The 18,416-nt window shown below is 40.6% G+C and overlaps 2 protein-coding genes across 2 annotated transcripts; both read right to left on the bottom strand.

Moving 5' to 3' along the window:
* Positions 1–1,231: 1,231 nt before the first annotated feature.
* LOC137149114 (C-C motif chemokine 20-like) lies at positions 1,232–3,388 on the bottom strand. The gene is made up of 4 exons (XM_067542503.1): positions 3,255–3,388; positions 2,591–2,705; positions 1,998–2,075; positions 1,232–1,570 (listed from the first exon to the last, which is right to left on the bottom strand). Exons 1-4 carry the CDS (start codon positions 3,328–3,330, stop codon positions 1,543–1,545), a joined length of 297 nt encoding a protein of 98 aa, XP_067398604.1. The 5' UTR covers positions 3,331–3,388; the 3' UTR covers positions 1,232–1,542.
* Positions 3,389–8,507: 5,119 nt separating this feature from the next.
* LOC137149197 (C-C motif chemokine 20-like) lies at positions 8,508–10,774 on the bottom strand. Its single transcript, XM_067542605.1, has 4 exons — positions 10,644–10,774; positions 10,261–10,375; positions 9,330–9,407; positions 8,508–8,977 (listed from the first exon to the last, which is right to left on the bottom strand). The coding sequence occupies exons 1-4, from the start codon at positions 10,723–10,725 to the stop codon at positions 8,950–8,952; spliced, it is 303 nt and encodes a 100-aa protein (XP_067398706.1). The 5' UTR covers positions 10,726–10,774; the 3' UTR covers positions 8,508–8,949.
* Between the last annotated feature and the right edge of the window lie 7,642 nt (positions 10,775–18,416).

Here is an 18,416-nt window from a genome sequence, read left to right on the forward strand (position 1 = left end):
GCAAGTGGTGTCCATTGCAAAGTGCTCTGTTTTAGGGACATTACCTTGGAGGTGCAGTATTACCAGCCTCAAGTGTAAAAAATCATGAGTCAGTCCCCCTCCTCCCTCAAGTCATGAGATTGGATTAAAAATAATAAACATTGGGTTCTTTTTATTTGCCTTTTGGTTTTGTCGTTTTCAGGCTTTTCTCTACAAGCATGAGGGCTTGAAATTCACTTTTTTAAAGAAAATGAAAATTGAGATTCTCATGTAATCAAAGGACTCCAGGAGCTGGGGTTTTAAGAAACACACCAAATATTGAGCAACACTGCTGATCAGTGAGAGAAGACATATGAACAGCTTCATCAACTGCACCTTTTAAGCCTCCACTGGGGACTCTGAGGTGATCTGTGCAGTCCACATGGCAATTTGTAAATTAGATTGTACAGGCAGCATGAACGTGCTTAATGGGGAACTAGTTGCAGCACCACAGGAAGTCCTCTTGCACATCTCCATGTGACTGTTAGCATTTAGCCTGATTAACAGACCCAGGAAGAGCAGTCTTCTATCCACAGAACAGATACAGCACAAGCTGTACTTCAACCCCCACCTTCAGGAACCACATCTTGTGATGGACAGGTAACTCCATTTCCATAGCTATTCACACCTTAGCCTCTCTGCTGATAATTCATGTAAAGATCTGCTGTGCTTCCCATTCCTGAGTTTTGTTGTACACACCAAATATGGTAATAAACAAACTCCCTCTTATTAATTGAAGCACAACCATACCCAGAACAATTTATTATGTGGAACAAATATACAGAAGACGGTTGTTCTTCTGGAAGCTTCCCTGGCCTATAATGTCCACTGCCTTCATGAAGTATGTAGGGGGAGAGGGAGCCATTATTTCTAATTTAAGATTATGGATACACTGCAATAAGCGGTATAATTCCAGGAGCATAGGAACAGTGATCTGGATATGCATGAATAAAAAATGTTTTATTTCAGGAATATGAATTCGTATCAGTAACTCTTTTGGGGAGCTAATGCAATGTTTATCATCACATTCATGAACTCTGTGTTTTCCTTCTCAAACCTTTGCGTTTTAAACGTACAATACCTACATTTCACCCAATGTCTTTATATTAAATATGCACTTTGGCCTATGTTATTTTTCAACACCACTAGAAATCAATGGAAATTATTTTAGACAAAAAATGAAATGAACAGAATACCGTTTTATTTATGCTAATGTGCACGAACAATACACTGTACACTAACCCCAGTAGGGCACACAGTACCCAATACATGTGTATCAAATTCTGTTTTACACATTAACCAAACACGTAACATATAGGGGTAGCAAAGAAAAAGAAACTTTTACACAATGCTTAATTCAAGCAAACAAGTAATACAATATGAATCAATTTCAGTAGGCCAGTTGTTCCAAAGAAGCCAGCAATAAGTAGATGGCAAGCACACAATAGTGTACAATGAGATGATTCTAGCCTAGGTTAGGTTCTGCAGCCCACCTCTCTGGCTAGGTCCATTTCAGAAACTGTCTTACATTGACATCTTCTTGAGCTTTTTGCTGTAAAAATATAGAGAAAATGCATGGATAAGTTTCAGGTTCTTCCTGAGTCAGAGGTCAAATGCATTGCTGGTGTAAACATTGCTGGTGTAAACAGGTGCAGCTCTTACTTGTTTTGCATCAATTTACACCAGCAATGAATTTGGCTAAAGGTTTGAAATTTGCATTGCTCTTCTCCATTACAGTATTTACAATCTATGGCATTATCCTATCTGGGGTCAGGGGCAAATGGAACACCTGTCTCCATCTTCTATCAGGTCCTAAAAACACGCCCTTCTCCTCTGCACAAGAAAAGAAACACGTTTTTCAAAATGTGCACAGCCATGCTTGTACACCCCCTCCCCTAGAAGAGTTTAGATCTGCCACTCAGTGGATACTCAGTCACACTCAATTTTGGATAGGCTAACAGATTTGAAAGCATTCCTACCTCAGCCAAAGAAGACGCTTCTTCACCCAATTGTCTTCTGGATTTGCACATGCTTTCAACCCACTCTTTGTGTGAAAACTGGAAGGAAAGATATGGAAAACAGTAAGGTTCTGCTATTGAGCCACAGAGTTGCATGCAACAGAATAATTCAACAGAACAAAATGCATATTGTGGGTGGCTCCACTCAAATTAGAGGTAGAAGCTTTTAATTTAACTGTGAAAGGACAACTCAGAATAATGATCACTATTTCACATAGATTCAATTTCCAGTAATATGTTTTATATCGCCAACATGCAGCACCTTTGTCACTGTCTGTACTTTTGCCTAACATTTCAAAACACTTGGAACTTAAATGTACAGCATACAGATACTATACGAGTTGAGCACTTTCCTAATATTTATGTCTATAGATATAAAAGCTATTTCTACTTTAAATGAATGTTATAGGATTATAGTTCATAGATCCAAAAAAAGGAAATAAAGTTTATTTATGATGTTTAAAGTCATTTCCCCTTTAGTCTAGTATAGGTTCAAAGACTCAGTCTTGGAGCAGAGTCCATTGCAACTAAATCTCTTTCAGCTGGTAACTTACATGATAGCACTGATGTCACAAACTTCATTCGATAACTGCTCTGTGTAGCCATTGATGACTCGACGAGGCAGCTCAATTCGCATGTAGGAAAGGCAGCAGTCTTGGTTGCTTTGGGCTGGAGTGGGAAAAAATGTGTTTGTGAATGAGTGAAATAGAATTCATTGTCATCCCGCAGATGGGACAAAGACCTCACACTAAGGATGTGTGATAGCCTCCACTAAGGGGATTAAGACAGATCTGTAGCAATAGGAAAGCTCATCATAAAAAAAGATTTAAAAGTAAAAATAGCAGCAAATAAACGCCCAGCATTCAGTACTGACATCTAAGTTAGTATTGTCAGCAGCGATGACTAGAATTAGTTATGCACAGAAACTGAACTACCCAAGAGGTGATGCACAGAATAGGGTTGAGACTTTGGCTAAAAGCTTGCACAACTACCTCATACTATGTCTGTTCTCTGGCACTTTGCAAGAGAAATGAATTCCTTACAAAATAAAATTAAAGAAAGCAGGGGGAGGGGAAGAAAGTCCTGCACAACAGTGTAATGCCCTAGGAGACCCGCTTTTACCCTTACAGCTCAAATTACTCAACATAATTATCATACCCCCTCACCACTACCATTTGGAGCCACGTGTATAGAGGTGCAAAAGCAAAGATTACTCACCCTCAGAAGTGCAGAAGAGGTAGAACAGTCCTAGAAAAGAAGCCAGGATAAAGCTCTTGCTGAGAAAGCCAGTCATTTTCAGCTCAATATTTGAGTTTACTAAAAGCTTCACTTAAGATATACCAGAAAGTCAGCTCCTCTGATCAGCTTGCTTTGGCCATGGACAACCTGCTTATAATGTCTGCTCATGAGCTCAGGAAATTCATACAAGGGCATGTTCCACTCTCCTTTCCACTCACCCTTTCCTTTTGGCTGGTTAACCTGCTTCATGATGTTGTCATAAACGTCAGCGCTCTGGGGACTTTTTTGTCCAATAAGGCTGGAAAGCAAAGTCAAGTTGAAAGGAAAAGGAAATTAAAAAAACTTGTGAGCTCATGATTCTGTGGGTGAAGCACCTGAGTACTTGTGGGGGGTGGGAACACGAGCGACAGGAGGCAAGACGGAGGATCCGCACCAAAATGAACAAGTGCTCTGTTTGCTAAATTTTCACAGACCTCTTTGCTTGGCTCATGTAACCACTGCTTTGGCTTCCTTTCCCTAACTCTTCTTCTCTTTCACAGAAAGCTCGCACATCTCGCCCTCACCACCAAGGCCCTGTGCAAATCTCCCCCTGCCAACATCTCTGCTTTCATTTCTCCTGTTCTCCCTCCTGCAGAGCCTGTCCTTTCTGCCAAGCCTTCTTTCTAATTGCCCCACTCCAATGCTGACCTTCACGCCTTCATCCAGGCCACTCCTTATACTTAGAATCTGTCCTCAGGCACCAAATATTCACCCTCTCATCATCCAAATCTTCCTCAAAAAGTACACCTCCCATGAGTCCTACTGTGGGTCGCCAAACACATCTGTGCCATTTTGTCATGGGTGCATTCTTAGTATCTAAGCTGCTTGGGCTGTATCTGATTTGGATTGTGACCTTGAGTCAGAAACTGTCTTCTTGTAAAGCTCCGAGAATCACCGTTGGCATGTTCTCCTGTTTGTCTTACCCCTATTAGCAAGTGTTGTAACTCTGCAGGGAGCATGCATCTTAACTAATCTGACTCTTGGGGGAATGTGACCAGCTAGTCCCATGTCCCTCATCTTCAGGGTGTAGCCTAACTCACTGGGAGCTTTTAGTTCCAAAGGAATAAAACAGCCCTAAAACCAGTTTAAGCAACTCCCTGAGGATTACCCCCGGTGGAGAGGTGCCAATCCCCAACTACTGTGGCCACAAGCAGCCAGCATAAACTAGAGCAACCCTGAGGCACTTTACTTTATTCCAGAGATAGGATCAGCAGCTGGACAGCCCCAAAATGAGGACCACCACAATGGGCACCCATTGGGCTCCTTCCTCATCTCCATCTAGCAGCTGAAGACCTTATCCTTGGTGCCTAAAGTTATGCATCTAATGCCATATGTAGGCAACTAAATGGCTTCTTTTCTTAGAGGTGCTAAGCATTCACAGCTTCTGTTTATTATTTGCACAACTACCATAGATCCCAAAGACCCTGGCCAAGAGTGAGGCCCTATTGTACTAGAAGGTGCTGTACAAACACACAGGAAGATACAGTCCCTATCCTGAAAAAATGTACAATCTAACTCATGCCTCATGATTCTTGAACAAGGCCTACTGGAATTACATTTAACTCCTACATTGGGATGACACCCAAAAGGATATTTAATGAAGCCTCTTTCTGCCTCTCACAATTCTCCCTCACGGGGGAAAAAGAGAGAGAGAACTATCCATGACAGATATTAGTTACATTGCTTAATGCACTAATCTAGTGATGAGAGCATATAAGAACCTCTACAGACAAGAATAGATAAAATCATCATGAGGATGTTCACTAAAAAGCAGCGATAGCCCTTGTCTCAGTCATTGGTACCTTGCTCTCAGGGGGAAATCAGGGATCTCAGTTCCCTTTCTTGGATCCCATCGCCGTTAAAATCACAGACAATTCATTTTGGGGTTAAAATGTATCCAGGTGGCCAGTGTACATTTTCATCTACACTTGGGAGCCATTTAAAAGAGATTTAAAGAAAAAAGTAACAAGTATGTACTGTGACATATTTGGATTATAGTAGAATTTTGAATATGGAACCCCATGAAATTGTACCTGAAAATATCATTCAAATAGGTTTGTATAAAACCACTGTGATGGGGACTGAAATATGGCTAAAGAGCTTTAAACAAAGGGTAATGACCAACAACAAACTTAGGGGAGAAATGTCCAACTGCTGCCAGCTGCTTTTGGTGGTTTAAATAAGGGAATCTCTGAGGTGATATTCCAGATCAGAAAGTTGAAATTCAGGGAGGGGGTGGTGGTGCTATTTTGGTGGTACAGAAGGAACGGATGAGGCAGAACTTAGGCAAAAAATTTGTGTTCAGGGAAGGAAGCAGAGAACATAAAGAGCAATGGGGAACTGAAACAGTGATTAAATTAACTGAAGGAAACAGATAGAAAGGCAAAATCTAAATAGAGAGAGTTCAGATAAGAGTGAATTAAAAATAGGAGTTAGAAATATAATGAAGGGGAAAAAAATAAAGTAGTTTCTTGTAAACCAAAAATTCAAAGTCAACAGTGAAGATGGGTTTCTTAGCAGTAGTAAATTAGGGCCAGATCGTGGTCACAAACTCATTTCATCGCCAGAGAGGACCATTGTGATCATCTTTTCTAGTTTCTAAAAAGATTGAAATACAGGAGATCTCCACATAGTACAGATGACAGATTTCACCCAGCAACTCCTACATCTGGCCCCAATAATTTGTGATCCCACTGAGTTCAATGGGAATTTGCTACTGATGTGAATAGGATTTGCCCGTTAAAGCAGAAAGTTCCACACCTTGGAAAGTGGCATACCACCACCATTGAAGTCTCAACAGAGGCTCCTGTCAAGGACTGTTATAATCACAGAGACCTTGTCTACTAACAACTCTCACTCAAGTTTTTAAGAAGTTAGGGTCACGATGGGCTCTAACTAATGGCAACTGTATATTAATTACTGTGAATGTGCTCAGAGCCCAGGATGGGTGTTTATACATATTATATCTCAAAATAAATTAATAAATCACTGAACATGGCTAGTGTCAACATACAACAAGCTTAATACTCAGGCCTGGTCTACACTGGTGGCTTAATTCAAATTAAAGTCCCTTAATTCGAATTAATTACTCCTGCATCTACACTTGCGCATTGTTAGTTCGAATTAAGGACCCTTTAAAATAGAATTAATAAAACCACCTCTGCAAGTGGATTAGTGCCTGAAGCGCATCAGTTAATTCGCATTAGTGAGAGTGTGGATGCAATGGGACTTAATTTGAATTAATTGGCCTCCAGACTGTATCCCATGATTCAGTACCCTCCCCCAAAACAGCCCCGGGAAGATTTAAATCTTCATTTCCTGCGGTGAATGGGTTTAAAATCCAAGCTGCGATCACCCAACACACACACAACAAGCCCTTTGCAGTTTGTCTCTTTAAGGGTTTGAAAATTTCACACACACACACCACCCCGCCCCCCACGTGGTGAATGCGTTTTAACTGCCCAGCAAGCCCTTTGCAGTTTGTTCCTTTAGGATTCATCCCTTTGAAAGTTTAGCCCTTTAAAGTTTGTCCCTTTGAAAGATTTCACCACCCACTCCCCCTCCCCGCATGGTGAATGCGTTTTAAATGCCAGCAGTGAAAGGAAATTCTTTGCTACATTGTTTCAGTGGCCAATCATGGAAATTGATACTTTCTTAAGAGTTTATTCACAGTGCTACATGTGGATACATTAATATCATGCTTTCTATCAGTGAAATGGAAACATTTGTATCACTGTATTAATATATACTAACTGACTCGGTTGTTATTTATCTTACATTCTACAGACACCTGTAGAATCAAAATCAAAGGCAAGCAATATACAGGGGGTGGTAGGGGGAGCATAAAAGGCAAACAGCATACAGTTCTAAAGTAATCCAGGATAAGCTGCGATGTATTTGTCACGGTCAAAATGAGAGCGTAGTTCAGCTGGCTCCATGTGCCTGCAGCAATGGTGATCGGGGGAGTAAAAAAACAGCATGAAAATCCTTTTCCTGTTTGTTTGGGGGTGGGGGAAGCAGCACTGCATCCTGGGATGATGACACTCGTCACAACAGCCTCTATGGTTAGTTGCACTGTGGGATAGCTTCCCACATTGCACTGCTTTCTATTTGAATTAAGGCTGGCCAGTGTGGATGCAAGAAACCAGCACAAACACTGTAATGTGGATAGTCTGCAGCGCTTTCTATAAATCTCTTTCTGTAATTCAAATTAAGCTAATTCGAATTAGTGCTGCAGTGTAGACATGGCCTCAGTAACTGCTACCCTTGCCCAAGCCCTGTACATGACTCTCTCTCTCTCTCTCTCTCTCTGTAAGCAGTTCATAGCTCAGGGCCTGATAGCCCACTCCAGCAGAGAAAACCTGTGGGAGTGAGCTAAACAAGAGGAAATCTCTGCAAAGTGCTTTTCACAGATACGGCTTCCAGGTTAATCCACTGAGGGACATGTCTTGCCACCACCTCCTCCAGCAAACAAGCCATGAGACTGTCCTGTGATAGCAGAAAACCAGACAGGATGGGGGCAGGGGAAGGTCCTAGGCAGAGGTCAGACTCAGCAGGACTGCTCACATGCATAAAGTTACACATGGGCTTATGTCTTTGATGGATCAAAGACTGGTTGTCGCTCTTAAGAGCTGCTGCTTGGACTAAAAAGGCAACTAGTTACATTCGCTTTTGGATGTTTGACTGGTTTGGTTTTCAAAGCCTCCCCAGAGGGTGTGGGAGCATCCCTGTTCCATTCCTAACAAGCCAAAATCAATTGTAGCCTCCATCCCTGAGAAGGTGTGGGGATTTTTTTTCCTAAACACATTTAGGGACTGGTAGAGGAACTCTCTCAAGTTGACTCAGGCAAAACCAAGAACAGACCAAGAACAGCTTGTCACATGGAACTGACATGCAGTAGATAGATGGTTTTTGCAGGAGAGAAGGGAGGAAGAAAGAGAGTTCATATACCATGATGTCTACAACCTCCCTAATGCAAATGGAGAGTGAAACAAAAGGGGCATCCATTGTCATTTACAGATACAAGATAGATAAAGGATTGTCGGGGTCTGGATGTTCTGGGACACAAGGGCTTTTGATTTCCAGGGTATATTGTACATTTCCAATAAAACAAGTTAATACAAGTCTTGTTTTGGATTTTTAATGTAATTTTTAATGTTTCCACAGACTCCACTTTCTCTCAAGCACCTGGTTTTACAAAAGTCCAAAATATTTAACCCATTTGTTTTTTTAATCACACTACTTAGAATTAAAAGGGAATAGCTTTTGGCACAAAAATGTTCCTAAGATGTAACAAATAAATAGAATAAATTATTTGTTTTACTTATGCTGAATAGCAAAGATGACATCCAATGCTCTAAATCCAACATGGCATATATTTTGTATAGTAGTTTAAAATAGATTTCTTCTTTACACAGTAATCAAATATTGTATATTAACAAAGCAAAAAGCAACTTTAACAAAATGCTTAATTCAAGCAAATGAATGATGCAATATGTATCAACTTCAGTAGTTCAGTGGTTCCAAAGAAGCCAGGAATAATAGTCAGTAAGCACACACCGTGTACAAGAAGAGGATTCCAACCTAGTTTAGGTTCTGCAGCTGCCTCTGTGTCTAGTTCCATTTCAAAACCGCATTACATTGACATCTTCTTGAGCTTATTGCTATTTAAAAACAAAGAAAACACACGAATAAGCTTTGGGGACCACTTCAGCTATGGTGTGAATTTTGGATTTATCTCCCCATACTACAGCTCTTGCTTTCAGTCAATGAAGAATATTTCAGGTGGGAGAAGCAGGTATATGAAGCTTCCATCCCTATGCCTAGCACCATGAGGACTTAAAAAATTTTCAGCAAGGTCCAGCAGAGAAGGGAGGGAAGAGAGATTCACACATTTTCAAAAATGTATTCTGCATATGCATAGCTGGTTCCCTCAATGCCAGCAAGAATATAGTAGCACTGTTACTGCCAGACATATTGTTTTGACCAACCTAATAGATTTTAAATTATTCCTACCTCAGCCAAAGAAGATGCTTCTTCACCCAGCGATCTTCTGGATTTGCACAAGCTTTCAATCCATTCTTTGTGTGAAAACTGGAATGAAAGGTATGGTAAACAATTATAGTGACTTCCTTCTACTAAATCCCTTAAAGCTATAGTCTGCAGAACAGAAACATATTCTATGGCTGCTCCATACAAAGTAGCAGCAGGTTTCACAGAGGAGGTGAGTTAGGCACTCCTGTTCATCCTCACTCATACTATGGGCACGAGGAGAGACCCAATTACATTAAAACAATTCCAACAATTAAAGCTGATGAAAATTGATTTTTATATAACACAGTGCATAATCATGTTGAACTCATTAGTACCAGATATTGAGGCAAAGAACTTAGCTGAATACAAAAAACAATTAAATTTTCTGGGAATTATGGAAAGAGCTGCAACTGTTAAATTACACAGGATAAAAAGAAATGAGGGATCTCAATCCTCATGTTTCAGGATACAAGAGAACCACTAACTACTTCGAAACCTTCCCCACAAGTCCAGTATTGCTTAAGTGAGCATCATGGGATGGAGGGGAGGGGTGTTAAATGTTCTTTTGAAGCCTCTGTTCAAGGCTAAATCAATACTAGATTAAATTAGTCTGGTCCTATGTGCCATTTCTTAGGTTCCTAAATAGGCAGGTTTATATTTATTTTGTAAAGACATCTTGTAAGAATAAGAGTTAATGGTCCCTACCTAATCAGTTAGGTTTTATAATGTACTAAAAGTGTTTGTATATTAAGTGAACTTTATAGGACCATTTTCATTTTGAAAAAATAAACACAGTTCATTTATGGTAGTCGAACCATTTCTGTTTTCATCACACAAAAGTCCAAAGGCTAATCCCTGTCTGGCAGTGAAAGTACAGATTATGTGACTGAATTTCTTCCGACTGGTAACTTACATGATAGCACTGATGTCGCAGACTTCAGTCGATAGCTGTTCTGTGTAGCCCTTTATGACCCCTCGAGGCAACCGTACTGTGGAGTAAGAGAGGCAGCAATCTTGGTTGCTTTGTGCTGGAATGGAGGAAAAACAGGAAATACTTATTTAGGAATGAGAAAAATAAAATTAGGACTATAATTTCATCCTGCCTAGTATACAACATTGGACAAATGCCTGAGCCTTCCACTGGAATTGGAAGGGAAGTCACATCCACCAGAGTTTAATTCTCTGGGAGACCTCCTATCACCCTGAAGGCACACCTCAGGTTGCTTAACGTGCTTCAGAGCAATATTCTGAGCCTTTGAAGAATCAGAGGAATGAAAAAAATCAAAGCTCACTCACCTTCAGAAGTGCCAGACAGGTACAGCAGCAGCAGCCCCATCAAAGAAGCCAGGATCAAGCTTTTGCTGATGAAGTTGGTCATTTTCAGTTCAGCGAGAAAGTTATGCTATAGTCTACACTTGAAATGTATCAGAAAACTGGCTGCTCTGATCTGCTGGCTTTAGGCAACCCGCTTATAAAGCCAGCTGAAGACCTCAGGGAATTCACCCTTGGGTGTGTTCCATTTTTCATCATGGGGTTTTCCCCTCAGTAGTTCCATTGTGCACCAGCCACTTTTTAAGGTTAACTTGCCTCATGCTGTTGTCATAGGCAGCAGAGCTAGTTGGGGAATTTTTCTCTAACTAGGTTATAAACTAAAAAAATACAAGTTGTGTTAGGTCACGGTTCTGTGGGTGAAACACACGAGTACGTTGTGGGGATGAGACTGTGGGTTGCAAGATGAGAAAGTGTGTTACAGACAGGAGCTGTGTATTGGTTTGAGTTTGAATTCAATAAACCTAATTTTTGAAAAGGCTGATAGTCTGGCTCTGTTTAGAGTTCTGTTGTGCCTTACAGTACGGCCTTTACCGTCTGCCAGTTGTCTGTCTAAACTGTTCTTCCTGCATCAGATTTAGATTGAAAGCAACTTGTGGATTATATCTTCAGTTACGTCTGGAACTCAATAAATAATAATTGTATCCTACCACCTTTCCATATTTAGTCATGCTATACAATTTAATGGCTCCTGAATATCTACAAGGGACAAATAAAACCTGAAAAGCATTCGGGGAGTGTCCTACAGAGTGCCTACATCACCGGTACAAAATAAAAGGTGAGTTGTCACTGAAAGCTGTTAGCTTGCCAAATGACATTGGAAGGTATGTTACATTAATTTGGTGGTGTTGGTCCATGTCCCAGTCACGAGGTGTCCACATCAGAGGTATCCCACCACAGGATAGCAGAGAAGCCAGCCACAGTATTGCCATGCAGATTGGACTTTACAGTGTTACCCTTAGAGATGATCTCTCCAAGTCAAAGCTGAAGGATTTTGGCAGGGCACAGAGTAACATTGTGAGGAAACTTGCATGCATATCCTGTTCATAGGATACAGTACTTCCATTCTCCAAGGCCATCAATTCATCATCTTCCATGAGCACTAAATTCACATTATTATTTTTTTTAATCTGAAAAGCAAAAACTTCTCCAAAATATTTTTTAGTCTTCAATTTTTCTTTTTTTTTAAATGCCTGCTCATTGCTAATGTAAAACGTTCTCTCTTTCAGTGGGCCAACAACATACTGTTGCCATCCATAGCTGGGGCAGATCCTAGACTGCATGAGGGTAACTTTGCAATGGATGTGAGGATCTTCACGTGCAGATACTCTGACCAGCAGTCAGCCTGTGAAGGGGGATCGTGGCTATGGTGACCTGTGAAACAAGTGCTCTCTGGGTCACAAATCAGATGTGATGAAAATGAAACAACATTACCGGGCCTGCTGAAAGTGCTCCCTCCATAGGGTGTTACATCCCAGAGTGGCAGACTAACCCACACTGATGTAGCTTTACTAGAATTACTGCTTAGGCACTGCATTTGAGGGGATGTAATTCCAGCTGGCAACACTTACCATATTTTTAGGCAGATTGGATAAGAACGGCCATCCTGGGTCAAACCAATGGTCCATCTAGCCCCGTATCCAGTCTTGTGACAGCAACCAATGCCAGGTGCTTCAGAGGGAATGAACAGAGCTGGCAATCATTGAGTGATCCATCCCCAGTTATCCACTCCCAGCTTCTGGCAATCAGAATCTAGGGATGCCCAGAGCATGGGGTTGCATCCCTGACCATCTTGGCTAATAGCCATTGATGGACCTAGATATGCCCCTATCTGTGAACCACCAAACAGCCCTGCATTCAAGCATTGGTTTAATGACAAATATTGACGAGAAGCAGGCACATGAAACAAATTTTGCTGGGTTTCACAGGATTCTGCAGATCTCTTTTTTAATGGAAGTCACATAGGTCCCATGAAACATGCACACCCTTTCCTATAAGAATGCTAGGGTTTTGGTTTCTTTTTGTTTGTTTGTTTGTTTTTGACCAGTAGTCACTATCCAATTTCTCCCAATCCAACCTCTCTAGGGCCAATTAATCAAAGGAAAATAAATTCTATTTGGAACATTCCATGCAGCCTAACGACTTAGAACATGAATACCCAGCTGCTTGTTAATGAGCTTTGCACCTTCATTCTACCTTAGCACAAGAAAAATGCATAAAACCTGTGCCGTCTAGACTGATCACACAAAAAAAAGCATATGTATTGACACCAAATAGGTGCTAGCTATGTGCAAAATGGGTGTGGAATACACAAATCCCATTTCAGCGTTTATTCCAAAATCTGCATCCTAAGTGCTACTATTTATGCTGTTGGGGTGTTTTAGTGGTCTAAACCTCAGGCTGAAAATACCCAGACTGCCTGGAATCATAGGTTCATATCCTCGTAAGATTTATTCATCTCATCCTGCTGAGACCGAAACCTTGGAGTCCACGAAGTTAACTATTAGACATGGAAGGGCCTGCCCAATTTCCATAAGAATGTACAGTATTGTTTTCTCCCTGGCCAAAATTCTCTGCTCTCCCCAATAGCTCTCCCATAGCTGGGTTTCAATAGGGCTGTATGCATGAGAGCTGATTTTCAGCCATACTGAAAATCAGGTTGATCATTTTTAAAGTACTTTGGTATTGATGGCATAATATAAACGTATCAGATTAAATAGAATACGCCATTTCCTTTTTCCCATTAGACTAGCCCCCCCCCCCCCCCCCCCATTCAATCTTAGCTGTGTTCATGAAGTGCACTGCTGTTAGAACAGACTTTGATAAGGTATTGAAAGAACAATCCTCATCCCCTAATCTCATTTCATTATTGTTTTTCATTATAGAAAAGTGAAGTCTTCAGTTACTTTAGGAATTTCTAAGCACTTTAGGACTGAACCTTATATTCTTATTCATCTATTAGTGCCATGCAAATCAACAGTACTGAGTAAATATTAATTAAAACATTGCCTAACAAATCCTTCTGAGCAACCCATCAGATTTACCACTGCGGAATGTTTTCTTTCCTGGTAATGTTTTTTTTTTTTTTTAAATCTGGCACATGTTTAATCTATCAAACACAATACAAGATCAGTCAGATCAGTCATAACAGACTCTCAATCAGGATACAGGTCCCTTTGAACTTGTACACTTGTGTGCAAAGTATTTATAATGGCTTCAATGACTTATTTGTGAAACGTTGGGAGATTGGAAACACCACAAAAGGGAATGGAAGCTGCAGGCCAAGGTAAATAGCATGTCAAGGTACTGTTGTGGGACAGATCTGGCATTATCTGAGGTTTGCAAATTCAACAATGCAAACAGAAAATTATCAAAAAAAGAGAAAGTAGTGTTTGAACTGCGGAAGATACGCATATGAAAACACCCTCCTCTCCCTTTTTCTCCCCGTATCCTTCCCACACACGCTCACCCAAAATTCTCCCTTATCCCCAACCTCCTTGTCATGGTTCCCGCACAGGCTTCTGAATTCCCTTACCTCAATCCACCCTTCCTCTTTTTGTCCGTTTTCTAGCAGAAACATGAGAAAATATTAATAGAAGACAATTTTACATCTTTCAAGCTATGTATGTCCTCATGCTCTTCTCCCCTCCCCATTTTCTTTATAATTTTCTTCTGTTCTCGTTTCTGCAAGTATTTCCCCTTTATTCAATTTTATCTCTTTATAAATTTCTCTCTCTAATTTTGTCAGTCTCCTTTTCTACTTCCGTCCCCTCATCTCATTCTCCCCTTTCCCTAATTCTCTTTCTCCCTTCCTTCCCTAATAGCCTCTCTCCCTCCTTTCCTCACTCCACATTTTATCATTTCCCACACAGACCTTACCAAATTCTGATCTTCCTCGCTGTTGGCCCCAAATTATGTCAGATTAACCAGTTGCAACTCTCCAGAGTCTTCTGCCCCTCTTGAATTTACCTCTTTCCTCTTTTGTTCCAGTGGCTAATGGGAGGGTTGGTGAACAGGACAGATCCCCAACCCTCTGCAACACCACCTCTCCATCATGCAGAGTCAAAATGAAGAGCCAATACATGCAGGTTTAAATAAGTGCTAGTGTCCTATACCAACTCAGTTCAAGCTCTAAGAAGAGGGAAAATGCATTAGAGAAAAGTAGTCAGTTCCCAGGTGGGTAAACAGTTTTAAAGTAAACAGGGGGATACAACAGAAGAAGATTCTGGCGGTTGGGAGGTGAGCCAGATTTGAACAGCCCGGAACAATTCACAATCCTCTCCAGTCTCCCCAGTGCTAGAAATATTCCTTGATCCCCAGCACATTATCCCCATGTGAGCCACCTCCCTTCTTTAATCATGGACAAGGGTTCAGTTTTTACCACAGAAAATGATACCCTGAAAAATCCCCAACATCCCAAATTTCTAATTCTAAATTCATTCATCTCACACATGCATGCTTGATTTTGTGTAAGACTGGTAATAACTGATCAGAAATATCACCATTGCTTCCTCCAATGTCTGTAAGACAAACTATATTTTTAAACATCAAACTTTGCAAAGCAACTTCTGAAATTGTGGCTGTAATTTTTCATGTACAAGATTTTCCTCCAGATGCAAATTAGGTAGACCTGTAACTACCCTATTTACATACACAAATGTAGTTTCTGTTTGCAAATCCAAGTTTGTGCCCATGCAAAATCTTGGCCATGTAAAATTACACTTGCAAAAACGTAGGTGGACAGGATTGAACTTGTGATTTTGGAAAACAGTTTGAGAAGGTGGGTAATATACTTGACTGCTTTGCTTTGTCTATCCTGAGAGCGGCAAAATCACCACCGCCGCCAGTTCGATCTTTCTGGATCAACTGAGCGGTCAGTGTAGACCCACTCAATTGATCAGGAAGTCGACTGAGTAAAACCACCCCCTCAAGTAGCATAGCGCTGCGTCAATGGGAATGCTGTTCCTGTTGGCGCAGTACAGACAGCGCGCAGAAGAGAAGCAGAGCAGTCGACGTGAGTTAGGCAAGCTACTCTGCGTAGTTTGCGTAACTCCCGTCAACTGCCACCGAATCTCCTGGTAAGTGTAGACCAGGGCATAGAATCCCAAGACAAAAATCATCCATATCCAAGGCTTCAAGCATTACATTAGCTTCTTAGGAGAGAGAGGGATGAGGGCATTAATGAGGTCTATTGATTTGTTTAACAGTGTGTAGCTAGAGTACCTCTACCAACACTCTTCTCAGTGGATCTGAGGTTACTACAAACTTGTAGCATCTGTTAATGACCTCTCTTGATTATACACAGAGTTGTGATAACTTGACCTATATGTTAAATAAAAGGTGAAAAAACCTTTGACAAGCTTATTTGGCTGCAGTACCTTGTCTGACCTCCTGGAGGGAAAGAGTGTGTTTTAAAGCCTATTGATTTGCATGTTTACTTCAGCTCTACTATTGCACACTAACACACCCCAAGCTGCTGTAACTAAAAAAACTCTTTTGCAAGGTGGCTGGTAGACCAGGAAGAAGGGAAGCATAAAGGGAAGTTCCCTAGTGTAATTTCCAAGTGGCCCGTTTATGATTGCTTTATTGCATAATGGCCAAATCAACTGAGTTAATTATAAACATCATGATGCTGAAATCTGGAGCTAGTTTCAGGTCTGAAATTCCCCTAGTCCCTTTCTCAAGAGCTGTCTTATGTCAGGTGGTGGGTAATTTTAGTCCTGATGGTGTAATAGAATCATTATAATAAACTAGTACTATGGGTACTAGCACCTAGGTACTTACACAGCCTCATTGCCATAGGACCTAAACAACACCTAATTGTTAAATTTACCTTTCTAAAAGAGGATGAAAAGAGAAGATTAGAAAAGGATTTACATTAAAAATACTGTGAGACAACATGGGTTTGATTCAGTTTAGGGATAAACGGTGTTTGTTGGGAGGAATTAACACTACATCAGAAGAGATGGTTATGAAATCAATGGTGGGCTAGAACAGAGAGTGGACATTCCAGAGTTCTCAGGAAGCACTGCCTGACAATGATCTGCACCTGTCAGGCACACAAACTTTCTGCGCTGCGGGTGAAACTTCTGACAAGTTTATGCAATATCCTGTTAAGAAATTTCAGAATTAATCCTACTCAGAGTCTGGTGAAAAACCCACTTTTCACAGCACCCTGCCCACAATAAATGGCACTGAAGAATGAATGTGTAGAGGAAAAAAAAACAATAGAAAGAAATCAGAGGAGGAGGACAAAGAAAAACAATTCATGTTAAGCAAGAGGCCGAAGTCTAGGGTACATTACATTAGATAAAACTTTACAGGCCCGTGAAATAACAGTATAAATGTTGCACTTTAGTCCAGAAGAGATTTTAATCAGTTATGCATGATGCTGAATAATGGCCATTTTTGTATAGATGCAACTGTAAAGGATAAGGTTTCTTTTTGGAGGAATCTGAGAGGACACATGATGCATTGTTCTCAGTCCACAGTAAAAGGGCTGACATTTGCAATTAATGAAGGAATTTTAGGGCTTGATCCTGCAAACTGTTACCCACTGGAGTAATCCTTATTCATTTGTGTGGCTCCATTGAAGTCAATGAATCCACTCACAAAGTAATAACTATTTGCATACGGAAGAGTTTACAGGATTGAACCCTTATTGATTAATAATGAATGATAGGAAAAATAATTCAGAATGGGGTTTCATATAATTCCCAATTACTGCTTGGAAAATGCATGCAACCACCACCAAAAAAAGGACACCAAGATGTGATTTACTAATAATGTATTAATAACCTTGTACCATCAAAAGAAGAGTAAACACAACCTGTTTACATTGCAGATCCTCCATAACCCACCTCAGCTGATATCTAAAATTTCTCTCTGTGATGTCATTCCTTTCCTTCCCTACCTCTCTGCATCTCAATGCAGTGTCTCAGTCCTCAAAGTCCTTCTCACAACCCGAGAATTACCTCCTGTTTGCTCCATCCCACCTTTAAAGGTCTAGCCCTTTGGCCAAAGCGTGGTGGTGTGGCTTCTTCTGGAGACAAATCTACTCTATCCAAGCAACTAGAACAATTAAACTGTGATGCAAAAGAAGCACTCCCACTTTCCAGTGACTGAGTTCATGGCTTCTGTAGCATTCCCACCACAGGAAATTATGAAAGAAACATGGAGCCCAGAGACAGTCTTGGAAAGAAGATTCTCTAGAGACAAAGAGTTCAAATTACTCTGACTGAAACCTACACAGTCTGTGAAACTACAGGTACGATCTTCTCTTAATAAATGAGAATTTGTATATTTGAAAATACTGGAGTCTACATCCAGTGAGTCTTATCAAAAAAGGCTGTCCCTTGACAGTTATAAAAAAGTTAATTAGCAATTCATAATGCTGATAAAAGTCACAAAATGCTAGTCATGTGCTGCAGATATTTAGACAGTCAGCAAGGGCAAGACAGACAATGAGTTCACAAGAAATAGTTATTCTGCATTTTGAGGATTTTGTCAGCAAACACCCAGGAGCCATCATTTTCGGGACATTTGTGGGGCATGCTTTAAAAAAAAAAAAAAGGCAGATTGCCAAAGATACCATCTCCCTGGAGTCCCAAGACAATGTGGCAAAATCTTCTTTAATAGATGCTTTTAACAAGATGACCAACTATTAATTTCCATGTTCCTCTTGAACTAGAATCTTGAAATTTAGTGTACTTTTTTCTTATGCAGTACTATGTAAAGGGA

This window comes from Emydura macquarii, unplaced genomic scaffold (assembly GCF_026122565.2).
Source record: "Emydura macquarii macquarii isolate MOO-44397 ecotype Brisbane River unplaced genomic scaffold, CSIRO-AGI_Emac_v2 contig_18, whole genome shotgun sequence".
NCBI classification, from domain to species: domain Eukaryota; kingdom Metazoa; phylum Chordata; order Testudines; family Chelidae; genus Emydura; species Emydura macquarii.

Bases quoted from the DNA above. Each gene is read 5' to 3' on its own strand.
- LOC137149197 (XM_067542605.1), bottom strand. From the start codon at position 10,725: ATGACCAACTTCATCAGCAAAAGCTTGATCCTGGCTTCTTTGATGGGG. The intron at 9,408-10,260 runs GTAAGTTACCAG...CTTTCATTCCAG, and splicing joins TGCGACATCAGTGCTATCAT to TTTTCACACAAAGAATGGAT. The intron at 8,978-9,329 runs GTAGGAATAATT...GTTTTTAAATAG, and splicing joins AAGCATCTTCTTTGGCTGAG to CAATAAGCTCAAGAAGATGT.
- LOC137149114 (XM_067542503.1), bottom strand. From the start codon at position 3,330: ATGACTGGCTTTCTCAGCAAGAGCTTTATCCTGGCTTCTTTTCTAGGA. The intron at 2,076-2,590 runs GTAAGTTACCAG...CTTTCCTTCCAG, and splicing joins TGTGACATCAGTGCTATCAT to TTTTCACACAAAGAGTGGGT. The intron at 1,571-1,997 runs GTAGGAATGCTT...ATATTTTTACAG, and splicing joins AAGCGTCTTCTTTGGCTGAG to CAAAAAGCTCAAGAAGATGT.